This window comes from Perca flavescens, chromosome 20 (genome assembly GCF_004354835.1).
Source record: "Perca flavescens isolate YP-PL-M2 chromosome 20, PFLA_1.0, whole genome shotgun sequence".
In the NCBI taxonomy this organism is placed as follows: Eukaryota; Metazoa; Chordata; class Actinopteri; order Perciformes; family Percidae; genus Perca; species Perca flavescens.
Genome location: NC_041350.1, coordinates 27,202,535 through 27,224,271, shown reverse-complemented (window position 1 = coordinate 27,224,271; position 21,737 = coordinate 27,202,535). Strand labels below are relative to the sequence as shown.

The window sequence follows — 21,737 nt, the reverse complement described above, 5'->3', positions numbered from 1 at the left end:
CTCTATTTTACAATAAGTCCACCAAATAGCATTAATAACAGTTTAGTTATGGTTTATTAAGGCTCGTTCATTATTGTTACACGTTAATTAATTGTTAGTTAAGGTGCGTATGTTCTCTACTTTACAATAAGTCTACCGAACAGCATTAATAACTGTTTATTGATGGTTAGGTAAGGCTTATTCAGTATTGTTACACGTTAATTAAGTGTTAGTTAAGGTGTGTATGTTCTCAACTTTACAATAAGTCTACCAAAGAGCATTATTAAATGTTTAGTGATGCTTTATTAAGGCTTATTTGGTATTGTTACACATTAATTAAGTGACCATTTAAGGTTAAGTAATGCTTGTATAGCATGCACAATAATTGTTGGGCTTTAAGTTAATGTCTACATGAAGACAAAGGAAGAAGCAAACCTCTGTATGGAGACTATGGAGTCTTTTCCCTGATCTCACCATCTACCAAAAGTAAGTCATATGTCGGAGGATGGACAAATATAGTGGACAAAGGTACGCGGACAACCATAACCCGTAAATAAACAAATAAATAAAGGTTTTCTCATAATGACGCGGCTTGGCCGTGAACCTTAAGACGTATGTGCTATCAAACATCTTTATCAACCACCTAGTAATATTAGGAAAAACCTTCATCAACATCAACTAAGTGTGTAGCTTTTATTTCCACTTTTAGTGGCTTTTTAGTACATTACCTAATGTTAAAATATACACCTTAGTTAACTGTTATTAACAGTTAGTCAAGGCTTGTTACTGCATTGACTAATGGTAAAATAGACACCTTAGTTAACTGTGATTAAAAGTTAGTCAAGGCTTATTATTGCATTTACTAATGATATAATAGACACCTTAATTAACTGTTTTTAATAGTTAGTCAGGGCTTATTACTGCATTAAGTAATGGTAAAATAGAGACCTTAGTTAACTGTGATTAACAGTTAAGGCTTCAACTAATGGTAAATAATGCATCAATTAATACCTTAGTTAACATGAGTGTTGTTAATAAATGTTTATTACACAATTAATTCAACCCTTAATAACGGTTAGTTAATGCTTATTAATGCATTAACTAATGCTAATTAATGTCCGACCTACTCTGGTCAGTATTGTGTGCGTGACAAAACCAGCGCTCGTGGAGAGTAAGCTTGTAGCGGAATTCAGTTTCTTGCCCCAAAAACACGGCAGAAAAAAAGGAAGAAAACCTATCGCTTTCACAACCAACGGGAGGAGGAATTCTTTTTTTACGACTGCGAAAGAAACCTGCGCGTGTCTCGTTTGCGGGGCGACTGTGGCGACGGCAAAGCAGCGCTTCGCTACGTGTCGCAAAAGCTACCGTGCCGACTACCCGCCGGGAAGTGCGCTACGGGCAGAAAAAGCCCGTGAGCTAAAGGCGGCTCCGGGTAAAGAGTAAGAGCTACGCATTTTCTGATCGAGAAGAAGAAGAAGAAGAAGGCATTTTCAGAGGGAGAAGTTGTCAAAGAAGCAATGACGCCGTACTTGAAGACGATCACGGGGGATCGGGTGTTCCAGAAGCCGCCGGAACTGGAAAGGGCACATCGCAGGTTGGCATCCAAACCTCCAAGACCTACCGTCTTATGTTTTCATCGATTCTGGGAGAAGAAACGAGCTTTGCTGCAGTACCGAGGGAACCTAAGTGCGGCGCTCTCCGAGAAGCGCGCTGCATTCGAGAACGTTAAAACAATGCTCTACCGGAAAGGGATCCGTTTCAAACTCCTCTACCCTGCCCGCACGACGGGGAAACCTTCGCTTTTGAATCGGCACCTGAAGCCGAAGCCTTTTACAAACGACGGATCGACGCGACCGTTGCTGCGGGGGAGTCATTTGCTAACTACTGTAATGGCAAATTTTATTTTGACATTATTGGCTTAATGATTGTTTAATATTCTACGAGATTATTAATTTTGTTCATGTGTAGACTTGATGGCACCAGAATGAGACAGCTGGCTTTGTAGACTGTGAGCATAGCAGAAGTTGTTTTCTCTAAAGAATTGCAGCTCCTCGTTTGTTTATTTCTCGCAGATAAGGTGAAGAAGGCTATAACGCTGTCTGAACCGTATCTCTTTCTGTCTTCTGAGATGAGCGGTTGTTGTGTCTAATGTTAGGAGGAACAGGAGCAGAAGGGAGGTTATAGAATCATTTCCCAAGATATTAAGGAGTTTCTTCTCTATAAGATGTTTAGATTTTTAGGTTTCTAGTTAGGAAGACACAGTTTCACAGGTACACACAGCATGTCTGAGTTTCTCCATATATTTGCATGGAGAATATCTTTGTATATATATATATATATATATATATATATATATATATATATATATATATATATATATATATATATAATAAATACTCAAAGACCAGACTTTGGTTTAATTCTCAAATAGTCTTTATCCGTTTCATGCTTGTGTTGTTTGATACACAAACACTGCTGCTGACAAGAAAAACTTCCACCGCACTACGTAATTCTAACTGACTACTTTAAAGGTATGCGCGCGGCTATTTTTGTTGCAGTTTGGTTTTATTTTATTTCATAAACTCTAACAACAGTTGAGTAGATAACGAAAGAGTTGCTGGGAGTACAACGAGGTTATAGGAGTCCCGCAGCTTACCTCGGTTGGGGAGGTAAACGTAGGAAAGAGTGTTCTAATGTTCATGGGTTGGTTTACTGCATTATTGATTGTGTTTTTCTTTTATTTTCCTTTTTGTTTTTCTTCGACGGATACTCCACTTGTTTTGTTTTGGGGTGAGAAATTTAGCTGGGTACCAGCTTTGTCCATGCCACAGGTGCAGTGCTTATCTTTTTGTAGCGAACTATATCCGATGTTTAAACAGGAATGACGGGAAAGTCGTGTATCGGGTTCACATCGTGGAATGTTAAATGTCTTAATGGTCCTATAAAGAGGTCAAAAATCTTTTCCCGTCTTAAATCCGATATTATCTTCCTTCGAGAGACGCGCTTACTCTATTCAGATCATCTTAAGTTGCAGAAACCGTGGGTGGGACACATTTTCCATTCTGAATGTAATGCTAAGGCAAGAGGAACAGCTATAATAATAATAATAATAATACACAAAAAAATTCAATTCTCTGCCTCTAAAGTTATTGCTAACGTTAGCATGCTAACTACGCTTTAACGTTACCCCGTCCCCACATCGTTCACAGAAAACGAGCAGAATAAAGCTGTCACTCGTGGCGATAGAAGTGTGCTTTGTGCGGATGAAGCATGAAGTTAATTTGACTCTTGACGGCTGGCTCTCTGCCTCGTAACGTTACTAGCTGCTCCGCTACTCGTTTGTAGCGGATTAAATATCAGGTAATAATCAACTGTAAAGTAGCTACACCTTTTTAAAGGATCCCTTGGTAAGTGAAATTGTAGAAAGAAAAAAAAAAAACACGCTGACACCAACATTTAGTGGCAAAATCCATTGTTATGTCTACAAAATTATTTTAGATATAGTATAAGTTCAAGTCACCACTACCTCTGGTCAAAATATTGAATTAGTATCCCAATATATTGACTCAGTATCTCAGAATATAAACAAAGAATATCAAAGTAATGAGAAACTATAAAATATTGACTTAATCTCAATATATTGGCTTAGTATCCTAATATATTGACTTAGTAACTCAACATATTGGTTCAGTATCTCAATATATTGACTTAGTAACTCAGAATATGTCAATATATTGACATAGTAACTTAGAATATTGACTAGGAATCTGAAAGTAATGAGAAACTTTAAAATATTCACTTAGAATCTCAATATATTAACTTCTGCACACCGGCGTGCAAAGTATAATTTTGTATTATGAGTCTGGAGATCCTTTTTTCTTGTTGAAGGGGAAATCTATTCTTGGGACACATTTGTTTCTACTGTTTAAACTGAATTGTATTAATGTTGATAGTGTTTGGATGCTTTCAATGGTTTCTTCAAATTCTGCATTAGCAAAACACAAAAGAAATTATAAAATGATGAATCTTTACCCGGACAAGTGACTTTTGTTCATGGACAAGTGAAACGTAAATGTACTTGTCCGAAGGACAAGTGCCTCAAAAAGTTAATGTCAAGCCCTGGATCCCCTCTTTGGTAATTTCTCAGACAGCCGCCCAACTCCAAGTGGAAAGACCGACCAAAAGGAAAAGCATTATGGAAGGAAAGAGGTCCGTGGAAGCAGTTTTGCGACCAATGTTTCCACCAAAACTAAAGGGCCTCAGGAAACGCATGTTAAGCCAGCAAACTCAAGTAAAACTGTGAGTGCCTTTGAGAAGCCATGTTTGTACTGCCAGCAATCTCACACCCTTGCCTCATGCAGCAAAATCAAAAACCAACCACATAAGGAGCGTCTGGATTTCTTAAAAATAAAGGGCTTATGTTTCGGATGCTTAGTTTTGGGGGTCATCTTAGCAAATTCGGCAAAAGAAGAATTGAGTGTAAAGAATGGGCTTTAAAACATCCAGACATTCTGCACATAATAAAAGAGGAAGGTTCTGTCTCACCTGAAAAGAAAGATGGTCGTCATGGAAGTGAAGTATCGTGTGCTCAAGTTTCTATTCTACAAGAGTCCTGTAGCCTCACAGGGGCCGGAGAAGCGGAATGTGTGCTGTCAATAGTACCGGTGAAGATCAAGTCTAAAAAGAGTGACAAGTGTGTTGAAACATACGCCTTATGGACCCGGGAAGCACAGCAACGTTCTGCACAGAAGACCTGCAAAAGAAACTGAACATTAAAGGGAAACCGACACAAATACTTCTCAGCACCGCGGGTCAAGACAAACCTGGAGAACAGAAGCTCATGAACAGTTTCGACATAACAGACCTGGAAGTGTGCGGGCTGGAAGACACCGAGTTCATAGAGCTACCAAAGGTGTTCACTCATAGCAACATACCTGTTCACACCGAGAACATACCTAAACAGTCAGATATCCAGAAGTGGCCTTATCTAAATGAAGTACGCATGCCAAAGATAGAAGCGGATGTAGGCCTGCTTATTGGAGCTAACTGTTCAAGAGCAATGGAGCCATGGCACGTTGTTAATGCTGAGGATGGAGGCCCTTATGCTGTGAAGACTGCCATCGTCTGGGTTGTGAATGGGCCCGTAAGAAAGGAACTGGATGATGCAGTGACTGAAATGCCTATGTTTTCAGTAAACAGAATCTCTGTGATGGAGATTGATTTTTCAGAACGTAACTACGATGACCGAGAGTAGATGTCTCATGAAGACAAACAGTTTTTCAGTCTGTGCAGAAAACGACAACCTTTGAGAACGGGCATTACGGCATTGGACTGCCACTCAGGAATGAGAATCTCCAAATGCCAAATAACCGTTGTGTGGCGGAACAGCGCATAGCCTGTTTGCTAAGAAAGTTTAAGAATAATCCTGAATTCTTTGAAGAGTACAAGGGCTTTATGGAGACCATCATTGGCAAAGGCTACGCTGTCCAAGTTCCAGTTAAAAAGCGTAACCGTGTCGACAACAGGCTGTTTTACATACCACGTCACGGGGTGTATCACCCGAAGAAAAGAAAGCTGCGGGTCTTCGACTCCACAGCTTCGTTTCAGGATAGGTCTCTGAATAGTGAGCTGCTCCAAGGACCCGACTTGACCAACACGTTAGTTGGTGTCCTTTTAAGATTTCGCGAGGAGCCAGTAGCTATGATGGCGGACATTGAGTCAATGTTTTATCAGGTTAAGGTGCCGTTAAGTTCTGCCTCTCCGTGAACCATCACCTTATCGTGGTGGAGAGGTTTGTGTGTCTCTGTGAACCTGAGGGCTGTGTTGTCTGGAGCTTTGTGCTCCTGGTAGGGTCTCCCAAGGCAAAGTGGTCTCAGGTGAGGGGCCAGACAAAGAATGGTTCAAAAACCCCAATGAAAAAGCTAAGCAGAGATGGAGTGACCCTGCCCGGAGGAAGCCCGGGGCCCCCGTCTGGAGCCAGGCCCAGACGGTGGGCTCGTCGGCGAGCGCCTGGTGGCCGGGTTTGCCACGGAGCCCGGCCGGGCACAGCCCGAACAAGCTACGTGGCAACTCCCTCTCCATCCCATGGGCCCACCACCTGTGGGAGGAACCGTTGGGGTCGGGTGCGATGCCACATGGGTGGCAGTGAAGGTCAGGGGCCTCGACGGACCAGACCCGGGCAGCAGACGCTGGCTCTGGGGACGTGGAACGTCACCTCTCTGTGGGGGAAGGAGCCGGAACTGGTGCGGGAGGTGGAGCGCTACCGGTTAGATCTGGTGGGGCTTACCTCTACGCACAGTCTTGGTTCTGGAACCATACTCCTGGATAGGGGTTGGACTCTTTTCTTCTCCGGAGTTGCCCAGGGTGTGAGGCGCCGGGCGGGTGTGGGGATACTCACAAGCCCCGGCTGAGCGCCCGCTGTGTTGGAGTTTACCCCGTGGACGAGAGGGTCGCCTCCCCACGCCTGCGGGTTGTGGGGGAAAACTCTGACTGTTGTTTGTGCATATGCACCAAACAGGAGTTCGGAGTATTCGGCCTTCTTGAGACCTTGACTGGAGTCCTGCATGGGGCTCCAGTGGGGGACTCCATTGTTCTGCTGGGGACTTCAACGCACACGTGGGCAATGATGGAGACACCTGGAGGCGTGATTGGGAGGAACGGCCTCCCTGATCTAAACCAGAGTGGTTGTTTGTTGTTGGACTTCTGTGCTAGTCATGGATTGTCTATAACGAACACCATGTTCGAACATAGGGATGCTCATAAGTGTACCTGGTACCAGAGCACCCTAGGCCGAAGGTCAATGATCGATTTCATAATCGTTTCATCTGATCTGAGGCCGTATGTTTTGGACACTCGGGTGAAGAGAGGGGCAGAGCTGTCAACCGATCACCATCTGGTGGTGAGTTGGGTCAGAGGGTGGGGAAGACTCTGGACAGACCTGGTAAGCCCAAACGTGTAGTGCGGGTAAATTGGGAACGTCTGGAGGAGGCCCCTGTCCAACAGACTTTCAACTCACACCTCCGGCGGAGCTTTTCGTGCATCCCTGTGGAGGCTGGGGGCATTGAACCCGAGTGGACAATGTTCAAAGTTTCCATTGCTGAAGCTGCAGCGAGGAGCTGTGGTCTTAGGGTCTTAGGTGCCTCAAGGGGCGGTAACCCACGAACACCGTGGTGGACAACGGTGGTCAGGGAAGCCGTCCGACTGAAGAAGGAGTCTTTCCGGGATATGTTATCCCGGAGGACTCGGGAGGCAGTTGCAGGGTACCGAAGGGCCCGAAGGGCTGCAGCCTCTGCCGTGAAAGAGGCAAAGCAGCGGGTGTGGGAGAAGTTTGGAGAAGACATGGAGAAGGACTTTCGGTCGGCACCAAAGTGCTTCTGGAAAACTGTTCGCCACCTCAGGAGGGGGGCGGGGAACCATCCAAGCTGTGTACAGTAAGGATGGGACACTGTTGACCTCAACTGAGGAGGTAATAGGGCGGTGGAAGGAGCACTTTGAGGAACTCCTGAATCCGACTAATACGCCCTCTATGTTAGAGGCAGAGCTGGAGGATAATGGGGGATTGTCGTCGATTTCCCAGGCGGAAGTCACTGATGTAGTCAAACAACTACACAGTGGCAAAGCCCGGGATTGATGAGATCCGTCCAGAAATGCTCAAGGCTCTGGGTGTGGAGGGGCTGTCCTGGTTGACACGCCTTTTCAACATTGCGTGGAAGTCTGGGACGGTGCCAAAGGAGTGGCAGACTGGGGTGGTGGTTCCCCTTTTTAAAAAGGGGGACCAGAGGGTGTGTGCCAATTATAGGGGTATCACACTTCTCAGCCTCCCTGGTAAAGTCTACTCCAAGGTGCTGGAAAGGAGGGTTCGGCCGATAGTCGAACCTCGGGTTGAGGAGGAACAATGCGGATTCCGTCCTGGTCGTGGAACAACGGACCAGCTCTTCACTCTCGCAAGGATCCTGGAGGGAGCCTGGGAGTATGCCCAACCGGTCTACATGTGTTTTGTGGATTTGGAGAAGGCGTATGACCGGGTCCCCCGGGAGATACTGTGGGAGGTGCTGCGGGAGTATGGGGTGAGGGGTCTCTTCTCAGGGCCATCCAATCTCTGTACAACCAAAGCGAGAGCTGTGTCCGGGTTCTCGGTAGTAAGTCGGACTCGTTTCAGGTGAGGGTTGGCCTCCGCCAGGGCTGCGCTTTGTCACCAATCCTGTTTGTAGTATTTATGGACAGGATATCGAGGCGTAGTCGGGGTGGGGAGGGGTTGCAGTTTGGTGGGCTGGGGATCTCATCGCTGCTCTTTGCAGATGATGTGGTCCTGATGGCATCATCGGCCTGCGACCTTCAGCACTCACTGGATCGGGTTCGCAACCCGAGTGAAGCGGTTGGGATGAGGATCAGCACCTCTAAATCTGAGGCCATGGTTCTCAGCAGGAAACCGATGGAATGCCTTCTCCAGGTAGGAATGAGTCCTTACCCCAAGTGAAGGAGTTCAAGTACCTTGGGGTTGTGTTCGCGAGTGAGGGGACAATGGAGCGGGAGATTGGTCGGAGAATCGGGCGCAGCGGGTGCGGTATTGCATTCAATCTATCGCACCGTTGTGACGAAAAGAGAGCTTAGCCAGAAGGCAAAGCTCTCGATCTACCGCCAGTTTTCGTTCCTACCCTCACCTATGGTCATGAAGGCTGGGTCATGACCGAAAGAACGAGATCCAGGGTACAAGCGGCTGAAATGGGTTTCCTCAGGAGGGTGGCTGGCGTCTCCCTTAGAGATAGGGTGAGAAGCTCACTCATCCGTGAGGAGCTCGGAGTAGAGCCGCTGCTCCTTTGCGTCGAAAGGAGCCAGTTGAGGTGGTTCGGGCATCTGGTAAGGATGCCCCCTGGGCGCCTCCCTAGGGAGGTGTTCCAGGCACGTCCAGCTGGGAGGAGGCCTCGGGGAAGACCCAGGACTAGGTGGAGGGATTATATCTCCAACCTGGCCTGGGAACGCCTCGGGATCCCCCAGTTGGAGCTGGTTAATGTTGCTCGGGAAAGGGAAGTTTGGGGTCCCCTGCTGGAGCTGCTCCCCCCGCGACCCGACACCGGATAAGCGGACGAAGATGGATGGATGGAGGTGCCGGAACGTGATGCGGACCTACTCCGTTTCCGAACCTCTGGAGGAATTCCGAATGACCGTGCACCTTTTCGGAGCCACTTCCTCACCAAGTGTTGCCTCGTATGCACTGAAAAGAACTGCTGAAGATCACAAGGATGATGCATCTCCAGAAGCTGTCCAGACAGTCCTGCGTAACTTCTACTTAGATGACTGTTTGAAGAGTGTAGCTAAAGAAGAAGATGCAGTGACCTTAGCTAGAGAGGTTCGTACCCTGCGTGCCAGCGGAGGCTTCGCTTTAACAAAGTGGATGAGCAATAGCAGGAAGGTGTTAATGTCAATCCCTGAAGTACATAGAGCCAGCAAAGTGAAAGACCTGGATCTAAGACGTGACGCTTTGCCAGTCGAGAGGACGCTCGGTGTACAGTGGGACACAGAAACTGATACTTTCACCTACAGTATGAAGCTGCAAGATAAGCCAATGACCAGAAGAGGCATTTTATCAGTTGTGAATTCCATCTACGACCCCCTTGGCTTTTTGGCTCCCGTCATCTTGCCCGCTAAACTCCTGCTGAAAGATCTTTGTAAAGAACAATACGGATGGGACGAGAACATTGGCGGAAAACACGCTGAAGATTGGAAAGGATGGATTGAAGATGTCAGTCATCTCTCTACCTTCCATGTGAGCAGGTGTTTGAAGCCTACAGATTTTGGATGCACTGCAGCAGCACAGTTACATCGTTTTTCAGACGCTTCAGAGTCCGCATACGGCACTGTCTCTTATCTGCTGCTAGAGAATAGTCAAGGTGAGAAGCGTTGTGCATTCCTCGTGGGGAAGTCAAGAGTGGCCCCACTCAAATTGGTCACCATCCCCAGACTTGAGTTGACTGCAGCAGTTGTCGCTGTCAAAATAGACAAGATGTTACATCAAGAGCTTCAGGTTCCTCTGCAACGATCTATTTTCTGGACAGACAGCAGTACAGTGCTCCGATACGTTGATAGTGAAACCGCTCGTTTCAAAACCTTTGTTGCGAACAGAATCTCGTTGATCCGAGAAGCAACCAAGCCATTGCAATGGAAGTACGTCAGAACAACGCAAAATCCTGCAGATCAAGCCAGCAGGGGCCTGAAAGCTAAGAGTTTGGTTCAAGGAGGAACATGGATCAATGTGCTGGACTTCTTGCTGAACAATGAATGTGACTGGTTGGAACAGCCTGTGCGAAGGAAAGAAAGCCTTCAAAATGATCCACAAGTCAAGAATGCAGCTACAGTCAACATGATAAAGGTTGAAGAAAACATGGAACCAATTGACAAACTGATCAACCATTACTCGGACTGGCATAAACTAAAAAGATCAGTGGCCTGGATTTTAAAGGTGAAGGAAAATCTGTGGAAACTGAAAAAGGAAAGAAAATATCAAAAATATCAAGAGCGATCAGGCAAACTGAGAAGGACCCTGAAAAGGAAAGATCAAAGTTAGAACAGCAAATGAAGAAATTCAAAACAACAGAAAAGAAATCACTTACTTTGGACGACCTGGTTGCCGCAGAATCAGAAATAATCCAATGCAGTCAAAGACAACAGTTTGGAGAAGAAATCAAACTACTGGAGAAAGGTAAACAGCTCAGTCGCAGCAGTCAGCTGTTCAAATTGGATCCAGTTCTTCATGATGGCATGTTAAGGGTCGGCGGAAGACTCAACAAGTCTGCCATGCCAGAAAATGCTAAACATCCAGCAATTCTTTCAAAGCAAAGCAGAGTTGCTACACTGATTTTGAGAGACATACACCAGAGAACAGGACACTGTGGACGCAGTTATGTATTGGCAGAACTGAGATGCAGGTATTGGATCCCACAAGCCAATTCTGCAATTCGAAAAATAATCAACAAATGCACAGTGTGCCGCAGGATTAATGGAAAGGTTGGTGAGCAAAAAATGGCAAACCTGCCTGAAGATAGGCTCTTGCCAGATAAGCCTCCCTTCACAAATACCGGCGTGGATTTCTCCAGGCCGTTTGATGTCAAGCGGGGCCGGGGTACAGTCAAAAAGTACGGCGTGATGTTCACTTGTCTCACTCTCCGAGCAGTGCACGTTGAAGTTGCAGATAGCCTCGGCACAGACTATCTGCACAGAATTCGTCGCTTTATGTGCAGGAGAGGTCAAGTCACCATTGTGCGTTCTGACAACGGCACACATTTTGTGGCCGCTGAAAGAGAGTTGAGAGAAGCCGTTCAACAGCTGGACAATGACAAGATTGAAAAGGCCTTGCAGCCAAAGGGAATAAACTGGATGTTCAACAGCCCAGCCGCTTCACACCAAGGCGGAGTTTGGGAACGACAAATTCGGACTGTGCGAAGAATTCTCAACTCCCTTTTGAAAGAGCAAGCAGTGAACGATGACTGTCTTCTGACAATAATGTGCGAGGTTGAAAGCATCATCAACGGCGGGCCGCTTACAACTGTTTCAGATGATGTGAACGACGTAGAACCTCTAACACCCAATCACTTATTGCTGTTGAAATCTCCCAACATGCCTCCAGGGATTTTCAGCAAAGATGACATGTACACAAGAAAGAGATGGAAGCAAGTCCAATATCTTGTGGATTTGTTTTGGACTAGATGCCATCACTTTAAACTCATAAAACGATGGATTGGAAAGTTTGCAAGTACACCAGAAGTTTATGTAAATAACACTTGCAGAGGCTTCTGCTCTCTGCTGTTGTTGTTGCTGCTGTCAGACGAGTGCTTAGGTCCGTCTACAAATTACAACACCGAAAAGAGATGCAACAAAAATATTTTTTAATTTAACTTTTTTTTTTAAGTAAGTGCTGTAGTATAACTAGCATGAGACAAGTAATAATTGAGGTAAGTATAGAGACATTACCTTATTTAATCATTAAATTAATAAATATTTTTGTTGCATCTCTTTTCGGTGTTGTAATTTGTAGACGACCCTAAGCACTGTCTAACTGCAGGTAGCAGCAGCTGCAGCAACAGAGAGCAGAAGAGAGCAGGCAAGTGTTCATAAACTTCTGGTGTACTTACAAACTTTCCAATCCATCGTTTTATGAGTACATAACCTATTTGTACTAGTGTAGAAGTTTGGTATCATTTCGGGCATTATTAGTGGGGTCATTTATGAGATACATCACTGGATCCATTAGCACCTGCGCTAAGCTATTCAGCTGATAATGCTACTCTACGCTAACTCTCCCAATGTTCGACCCAGGTGAAAAAAGCTTCTGGGGGGGGTGTTTGGCTCGAGGTCATGGTGCAAAGGACCCTAGGGTGAAATTACTCCGAACCATCACTTTAAAGCACCTTCTGACTGGAATAACTTAGCAGTAAATATTCGCTCCATTTCATCTTTCAGACTGTTTAAACATGCCTTGGCAACTCACTTTCACACTAACTGTACATGTAGACTTTAACACTCTCCAATTTTATCTCATTCCTCACTCTTTTCTCTTTATTGAACCACTTAATCTCACTGACTTTCTACAGTTTACGCTTAGCTATATTTTGAATGATCATTATTTGTCTGCAATGTTTTTTGTTGTATTTTGTTCAGGACCCCCTCGAAAACAAGACGGTACATCTCAAGGGGTTATCCTAATAAAAGAATTTCAAAGACGTGTCTGAGATAGATAAAACAGTGTTTAGTTATTGTTATTGTAAAAACATTTTTTAGTTTGAATTTAAATAATAAAAAAAAGCTTTCATTGAAAAGTTATATATGTTTCATTATTAGTAGCCCTTGAATAAAAACAGTCAAGTCTTGCAAACTTGATTTTATCGATTTGACTTGGTGTTGAATTTTTATATTAACAATAAAAGCAATCACTCAATGAAATCCCGACCGTTTGCTGTCCTGGCTCCTAAATGGTGGAATGAGCTCCCTATTGACATCAGGACGGCCGAAAGCCTGCACATATTCCGCCGAAGGTTAAAAACGCATCTCTTCCGACTACGCCTCGGATAAACATAAGAAACATTTTTTTATATAAATTATATATATTTCTTGAAGCTGCACTTTCATATGGCTCATTGTAGTTTTGCTTATTTAAAGCTAATGTACTTGCACTTACTAATTGTTGTCTGGAGTTTGCACCTTCAGGGTTGAAAGCACTTAATTGGAAGTCGCTTTGGATAAAAGCATCAGCTAAATGACTTTTTTTCGACATACTATAGCTTTTTTCATCACCCTATACTATGGCTTTTTTATCACTTTTTTCAACATACTATACTATGAGTTTTTTCTACATACTATACTATGGCTTTTTTCGTCATACTATACTATGGCTTTTTTCGACATACTATACTATGGCTTTTTTATCACTTTTTTCGACATACTTATACTATGGCTTTTTTCATCATGGCTTTTTTCGACATACTATACTATGGCTTTTTTATCACTTTTTTCGACATCCTATACTATGTAAGGGATAATGTAGAGCGAGGCGGTTGTTATAGTGAATACAACCCCGACAGGGTGATCAGTAGATCTTGAATCAGCCTGAAGGGGTTGTATTCGCTATAACAACCGCCTCGCTCTACATTATCCCGCTTAATACATGGCTAATTACCAAATAAATCAATAATTTGACTAATAACTTGACAAAATATTGATTTAAATGGGAGTTTATTGATTTAAATACGATTGTATTGCTTCCACTAGAGAAAATAGTCCGTTCCATCTCTACGGTTGGAATCCTGCGTCCATAGCAACGTAAAAACTCTGTAATGCAATCCTTCGTCTATTAGCTACTCAACACCACCTTACGGGCTGTGGTAGTAGCCGTATATATTTTATGGGGTGCTGCCGTGGTGGACAAATGACCCAGCTGCTGTTTTAATCACTGCAGGAATTGACACAACATTAGCTGAAGCGTTGTAGTGAGCTAGCGGGCTATCGGCTGCTCTAATTTACATTAAACTGAACATTTCTGTTGACGGTGAAGTGAGACACGGTGAATGGCTTCTTTGGGAATATTTATGTGGACGTTTATGTCCTCATTCATCTCGTTTCCTTTTTGCAGAGCCGCTGCATGTTGACACACCTGTAAGTTAACGTTAAACAAGTTGCAATGTAAGCTAGCTAATTAGCGTTGTTGTCCCTACGGCTGTTACTGCGTAGCTAGCGATCATAGACGGTATAGAAAGATACTAGCGATAGACGCCATCGACAGAAGTTGCTCCACGTTTCCCCCACTTTTTGCCACAGCTGATAGGCTAAATTATCCGGACTTCTTTCAGCGGATTGATTGATAGCTGTCCTCCAGAGTGAACAGAACTGCGTCCATGGCAACGCTCTGCTTTTGCATGGCAACGGTGTGTTATCCTTAGCAGCGGTCTGTTATCAAGAAATAACAGACCGCATTCTACATTAGAATTCAACCAAGCCATGTAATAAGGCTTTTTATCATGATTTTTACGACATACCTTCACGATATAAGAGTTAAAGCTCTACAGAGGGTGATGAAATGTGCTCAGCACATCCCCAGGACGGAGCTCCCATCTATGCAGGACCTACACCTCACTGTGCAGGAAGATGCCAACAGGACTATCAAAGACCCAAATCACAACAGTTTCATCGTCTTGCTATTACTCAATACCACAAATATATTTTGATATATGTTATAGTTTAACTTTTTATGAAATTTCTGATGGAACCGTGTCTTTTTATGACATTTTTACATACATAGTATACTATGGCTTTTTTTATGAAATGTATTAATGCTTCTCTGTAATTGTGCACTTGGTAATAAAGAACTTGTGTGACTTAAATCAGTGTATGAACTTTCTTACGACATACTATACTATGGTTTTTTATCGCTTTTTTCGACATACTATACTATGGCTTTTTATCACTTTTTTGACATACTGTGGCATTTTTCGACCTACTATACTATGGCTTTTTAATGACTTTTTTTGACATACTATACTATCACTTTTTTATCACTTTTTTCGACATACTATATTATGGCATTTTTCAACATACTATACTATGACTTTTTTTCACTTTTTTCGACATACCATACTATGGCTTTTTATTGCTTTTTTCAACATACTATACTATGGCATTTTATGACTTTTTTCGGCATACTATACTATGGCTTTTTATTGCTTTTTTCGACATACTATGACTTTTTTCAACATACTATACTATGGCTTTTTTTGACATACTATACTATGACTTTTTAATCACTTTTTTCAACATACTATATACTATGGCTTTTTCCGGAAAAAAAAGGGGAAACGATCAGTTGAACGACAAACGCTGTGCTTGAGCTATGTTACTGGTTACTGGTTGCACAGAGTTCGTCGTTCGACTGATCCTGACTGTTTTCCCAAGATGGCGCCGGCCTGTATACGTGAACGGTACAGTCTTTCTAAACTATCTTTTTAATAAACTGTCTGTACGCTTACAAAGTTCTCAATGCTTCAGTTTACATGTAGGGACTCTCATTAAGCTACCATGGAAGTGTGGTGCTATTTTAAGCCTTGTTAGTGGTATAGAAATAGTGATTTCTTTTTACTTTCGCGTGACCAAAGCTAATTAGCGGTTTATGCTAAAACTGGTCACATTCGATTAGCATGATCCAGAGAACGGTCGACTCGGTACCCGTGTGTTATTAACCCCTAGGTTCATTTTTCACCGGATTTGTCCTTTAATGCATAACAGGCTGTCCACATAAAAATGTATGTTCAACAGAGTTTAATCATTGTTTACTGTACTCCTTCATTGTATGGGCTATATTAATGATGTTTACAGAACCTGTTTATACTGTTGATGAAGCAGTTATGAATATGAGACAGTTTAAGTGTTCATTCTGTATTTTCCTCTTCAGTAAAATTAGCCAATGGGCTGCAGGTGCGCCGTATAGGGGGGAAAAGTTAGGACAATTCCAAGGACCCATGACTGACCCCAACAAATAGGTAAAAACTAATATAAAATTATTAAACCATCATCATTCAGTATATATATTTCAAATATAATAATACAATTAATGATCTCTTTGTTTTTACTTGTTTTTGGCAGTAAAAGTCAAATATCCCCATTGACCAAAAAGTAAACATCCATATTGACTGACCACCCCCTTGTATCTGCATGAAATGGTTTGGTCCTGCCTTAGAGCACTCAGTGACTGTGTTTAGTTGCAGTCAGTAGATGCGCCAGAACTACAGTGACCCACAATGTTGCCAGGTAACGTTAAATCAAAATCTGGTTTTCAAAAAAGGAAAGAGAGAAAAGAGAGGGACGAAAGACAAAGGAAAGGGTGTCAAACTGTGACCCAGTTTTTCACCAAGAAAGGTGGGTAGCCTATAGTCTGTGAGTGGTATTAACCTGTTAATGTCCATAGTGAAATAAGCTAGCTAGCTACAGACTAGTGTTAGCCTACATTTAATCACCATTTAATCAGTGCAGGGAAACGTTTAGCAAGATATTCATATTAAATCATTGTCCCTGCCCCTTTTAGCAGACTTAAAGGAACACGCCGACTTATTGGGAATTTAGCTTATTGACCGTAACCCCCAGAGTTAGACAAGTCGATACATACCCTTCTCATCTCCGGGCGTGCTGTAATGCTGTCTGACGGCTCCAGCGGCATCAGGCCAGCACAGAACATCAGGTGAATGGTTCCAGTAATCCTACTGCTCCGAGTAAGTGACAAAATAACGCCAACATGTTCCTATTTACATGTTGTGATTTATAGAGTCACAGCGTGTACAAAAAACAACGTAACATGAGACACAGCCATCTTCTAACCGTAAACAAACCGGGAACTATATTCTCAGGCGGAAGAATATAGTACTTGGGCGGAATGATATGCTCGCAGCAAGCCTGTCTGAGAATATAGTTCCCGGTTTGTTTACTGTTAGAAGATGGCTGTGTCTCATGTTACGTTGTTTTTTGTACACGCCAGATCAGACAAAATCACAACATGTAATTAGGAACATGTTGGCGTTATTTTGTTACTTTTGTCACAATTCGGAGCAGTAGGCTTGTTGGAACCAGTTACGTGCAGGATCTGTGCTGGGCTAAGCTAATGCTGGAACCGTCAGACAGCGTTACAGCATGCACTGAGATGAGAAGGGTATGTATCGACTTGTCTTACTCTGGGGGTTACGGTGAATAAGCTAAATTCCCAATAAGTCGGCGTGTTCCTTTAACAACAGCTGAGTCAGCAGCACCCCAGTCTCCCCCTAACTGTGCCCCTCCCTGTCCCAGTGAAGAAGGTGAGCAACATTGTGTTCAATGACATGCCAGTTATTTGAGAGAAAAGTTTGGGTTTCCAGGAGTCCTTTGTTCTTATTCATACCTTTTAATTTGATGTCACTGATACTGTTAGTGTGTTATGACCATATTCCAAACCTCAAAACCTTTTTATTTAGTGATCACTTGATCTATTTTGTAGCACTATAATAACCCTGGTGGGGAAATTCCATTTTACATGTCCACTTTATTTTCTTGTTGGCATGTATGTGCTGCTGTTTTCATTGTTTTGAGAGGATGATGTTAATTTATTTAGTTTGAAAAGTTAATATATATTTAAGTTTGTTCATTTTTCTTTTTTTAAACCTTTCATTAATAATTATAATAATTAATAATAATAATTGTCATTTTTTACAATAAAAATACACTGAGAATGTAAAAGATGGCCTTCAGCACATTTTTTATGGTTGCTTTTAATCTTGCATCAAATAGTGAACTGCATACTAGATTTGCATGCATGTACAAATCACCAGCAGTAAATATTGTAGTCTAAGTACTAGTATTGAACTACAAGAAGCAAGACAGTTGCAAGCCTTTAATTAGAGTTATGTAAAGCTTTTGATGGGACAGTTAGGTCCTAGAGATTTGGTGACAACAGCTGCGCAGAGGGGGCCCAATTAGATTTTTTGTCATGGGGCCCAAAATTCCTGGCAGAATGGGCTGAAAATATCAATAAGCGTATATATAACACACATTTGTTTACATCCAGTTTCCCTAAATTTTTTATTTTAACTCTTTGTTTGTTTTATGCTCTATTTTGTGTGCTTAAACGTTTTACTGCTGCAGAGATCTAATGACCCTAGTGGGATCAATAAAGTTATATCCAATCTCAAAACTTTGACGCTTAATTCATCCAAAATCCTCTACATAATAAAACACTCAATAGGTTAGTCTATGGTGAGCACTAGAGCTTGACGAATAGAAATACAGTACAAACATGTTTTCAATTAATTTAGATTTTTTTTCTACAGAATTTCTATTGGAAAAATACTATCTTGTATTATTATCATAGAGTGTTTCTGCACAAAGGGATAATTGTCACATAAGGTATGCTAATGTTACAGTTTAACTCGCAAATATCAATTTGTGCCTCAAAAATCCGTAGCATATGGGACCTTTAATTTACATAATGCAAAAATCCTACTTCTAGAATTTGGACAATCGAAAGCAAAAGCATAAATTGCACAAGGTAGCAAACGCACACAGCCTCATTTCACTTCATGTTGTTATCTTGTGACTGACTTTGTACCGGCTTACAAGTTAGTGTGACCCAATTCTAAACGAGGCCGTCTCCATTAGTGCTTCTGTTTGGAAAAGGCTGTACATCATACTTTCAGTGGTCCATCACGTCTCACCTGAGTAGGTATCTGTGCTCTTAGAATGTTCTGCTCTGTTTCCATGGAGACGCCCGGGGCAGTGGTTGCCAAGTGTGGGCTCTGGTTGTCCGTCGCCAGACTGGGCATACCGGGCTGGCTGGCGTCCGTTTTCTCATCTGATCCGTTCCCGAAGGCCAGGATTGCATTTCCTAGAAGACAAGAGCAGCCAAGACAATGTGTTAAAAGTGACATGACTGGCAGTTTAACAGATGGACGATGTTCTGACTGCTAAAAGGATAAACGTTGCTCATTTTCATTCAATATATTCAGACTTTCATTCAGTATATTCTGACTTTCATTCAATAGATTCAAGGTTCATTCAATATATTCAGACTTTCATTCAATATATTCAATCTATATATATATATATATATATATATATATATATATATATATATATATATATATGGGACGATTCGTCGATGTCATCGGTTACGTAAATGCGTTGACACAAATAATTTGTGTTGACGCGTCACTAAATAAAATAAATAAATAAAACTTGTGTGCAAATTAATTAATGTAATGCAGAACTAATGTAATGTGGAACCAAAGGTGGAAAGTAACGAAATACATTTACTCACGTTACTGTATTGAGTAGTTTTGTTGTGTTTAAAAAGTAGTTTTTAAAATAGCTATTTAAAAATGTACTTGATTACGTTTTGAGTGAAGTATTGTATTTCGCTACATTTCAAATCCCATCTGTTACGGAGTAAAAAAAAAAAAAAAAAGACTACACCTGACCAGAGCTAACGATCTATGGATAGAGATCTGTAGCCTCGTGAGACCGTCCTGATCTCGCAATCTCCAGTTTTCCACTCGCAGATCAGTCTGGCATCTTGAGGCAGAGAAAATGTGGAGCCGTTAGCCAAACGACCGGGCCAATCAGCGTTGGTTTTGAGGTGGGTTAGGTGGTGATAGACCGATGGTTTATCCAATCAGCTAACCAGTATTATCAGCCAGCGGTAGCCCTAATTCTGTTAGCCGCTCGCTAATGCTTTTTTTCTCTTGGATCCTTCTTTTGGAATATGGTCGGGGAACCTGAAATGGTGCCTTTTATTCCTAAATTCTCGTTACACAAATGGCAAATATCCTTTACCGACATGTTGCTTGCATGCTGAGCTTACGAGCTATGCTTTGCCTGCAGCAGCAGGGGCGGGCTTGTGGTTGTATTTTCATACGCTTCGTGGATCTGATTGGTTGATTTGGCCCGTCTATCACCAACATAGGTGATAGACAGATGGTTCATCCAATCAAATAACCAGTATTCCGCCCCTTCCCAAAAGTTCTCCAACGGAAAGTTCCCAGATGGATATGCCAAGCAAATGCGAAGCAATCCATCTGGCGGAGTCAGGTTAAGAGATCTGGCCTATTTCTTACAAAAACGTCTGCTACGGAGCCATAACGTGAGGTACAAGGTAATGGAGCCTTGTATACATTGTCGTGTTTCTTTAGAAATAAACAATGGAGAAATAGAGTCTTTAAATGCTTCAGATGTAAAGTTATTCGCTGAAATGAATGGCAGTTAGTGGAATGCTAACGGGAGGTGATCGCTTTGTAGCATCAAAATGGCGCCATAGGAGGTTCGATTTCTGAAGCGAAGCTTACCCCCTTGGTCAAACCCGGTCGAACCCATGGATGTATTGGTCGGACCTGGTCGGACCCAGGGATGTGACGTTAGCATGGACGTAAATCAGCTGTTATCCCTCTAAAATGACTGATGCAGAGCGGGCACCGACATCTGAAGCTTTGCTAGTTATGCTGCAAAAGCAACAAGGCATCCAGGGATGCAGCAGTCAGGACCAGCTTCGTGATAGCCCACAAAAACAGTAAGCCATTTTCTGAAGGGGAGTTTATTAAAGAGTGTTTGGAGGACTCTGCTGAAAATTAATTGCCCACCCCTTCCGTAGGACAACGTAGCCTATGTTGGAGATTAAATTAATTCACATACTACATCTAATTAGCTCTTACGGGCTACTTAGGTGTGTAGAAGCTAGCTGCTGGTCTGGGCTGTGAACATTAGGGTCTAACCATAGACAGTTAATATTAATAATTATAATTAACAGTCTATGGGTCTAACCCATTTATGGAGTCAAAACACGTGATTTGGCCTTGATTTGCATTATAACTGTTGTTTATTTTTGTGAAGAAAGGCATGGCATAAAATTGCACATTATACCTTTCTAAGGGTCTTAAAAGAGTGTTTGGAGGACTCTGCTGCACTTATTAACTACTTATTACTTTTACTTGAGTAATTTTTCAGATAGGTATTTTTACTTATACTTGAGTAATATTTCATCAAAGTATTGGTACTTTTACTACAATAAGTACAATATTTTAGTACTTTTTCCACCTCTGTGTGGAACTACTGTTAGATACGCAGGTTCTAGGGACACCTATATAGCCTTAGCTCTGAAGCTAAGGATATATATATATATATATATATATATATGCATATATATATATATATATATATATATATATGCATGCCATTTAGGAAATTATATAAAATATATATATAAAATATATATATATACAGTACAGGCCAAAAGTTTGGACACACCTTCTCATTCAATGCGTTTCCTTTATTTTCATGACTATTTACATTGTAGATTCTCAATGAAGGCATCAAAACTATGAATGAACACATATGGAATTATGTACTTAACAAAAAAATGTGAAATAACTGAAAACTGAAAAGCTATATTCTAGTTTCTTCAAAATAGCCACCCTTTGCTCCGATTACTGCTTTGCACACTCTTGGCATTCTCTTGATGAGCTTCAAGAGGTAGTCACCTGAAATGGTTTTCCAACAGTCTTGAAGGAGTTCCCAGAGATGCTTAGCACTTGTTGGCCCTTTTGCCTTCACTCTGCGGTCTAGCTCACTCCAAACCATCTCGATTGGGTTCAGGTTCGGTGACTGTGGAGGCCAGGTCATCTGGCGCAGCACTCCATTACTCTCCTCCTTGGTCAAATAGCCCTTACATAGCCTGGAGGTGTGTTTGGGGTCATTGTTCTGTTGAAAAA

General features: G+C 42.3%; 1 protein-coding gene across 1 annotated transcript in view; it reads right to left on the bottom strand.

Moving 5' to 3' along the window:
- Window positions 1-21,737, bottom strand: part of gfra4a (GDNF family receptor alpha 4a) — a 385,676-nt gene that overhangs the window by 43,755 nt on the left and 320,184 nt on the right. The window contains exon 10 of the mRNA XM_028565152.1: window positions 18,693-18,862. Within this exon, the coding sequence (XP_028420953.1) occupies window positions 18,693-18,862 (170 nt within the window). The remainder of the gene's footprint in view (window positions 1-18,692; window positions 18,863-21,737) is intronic.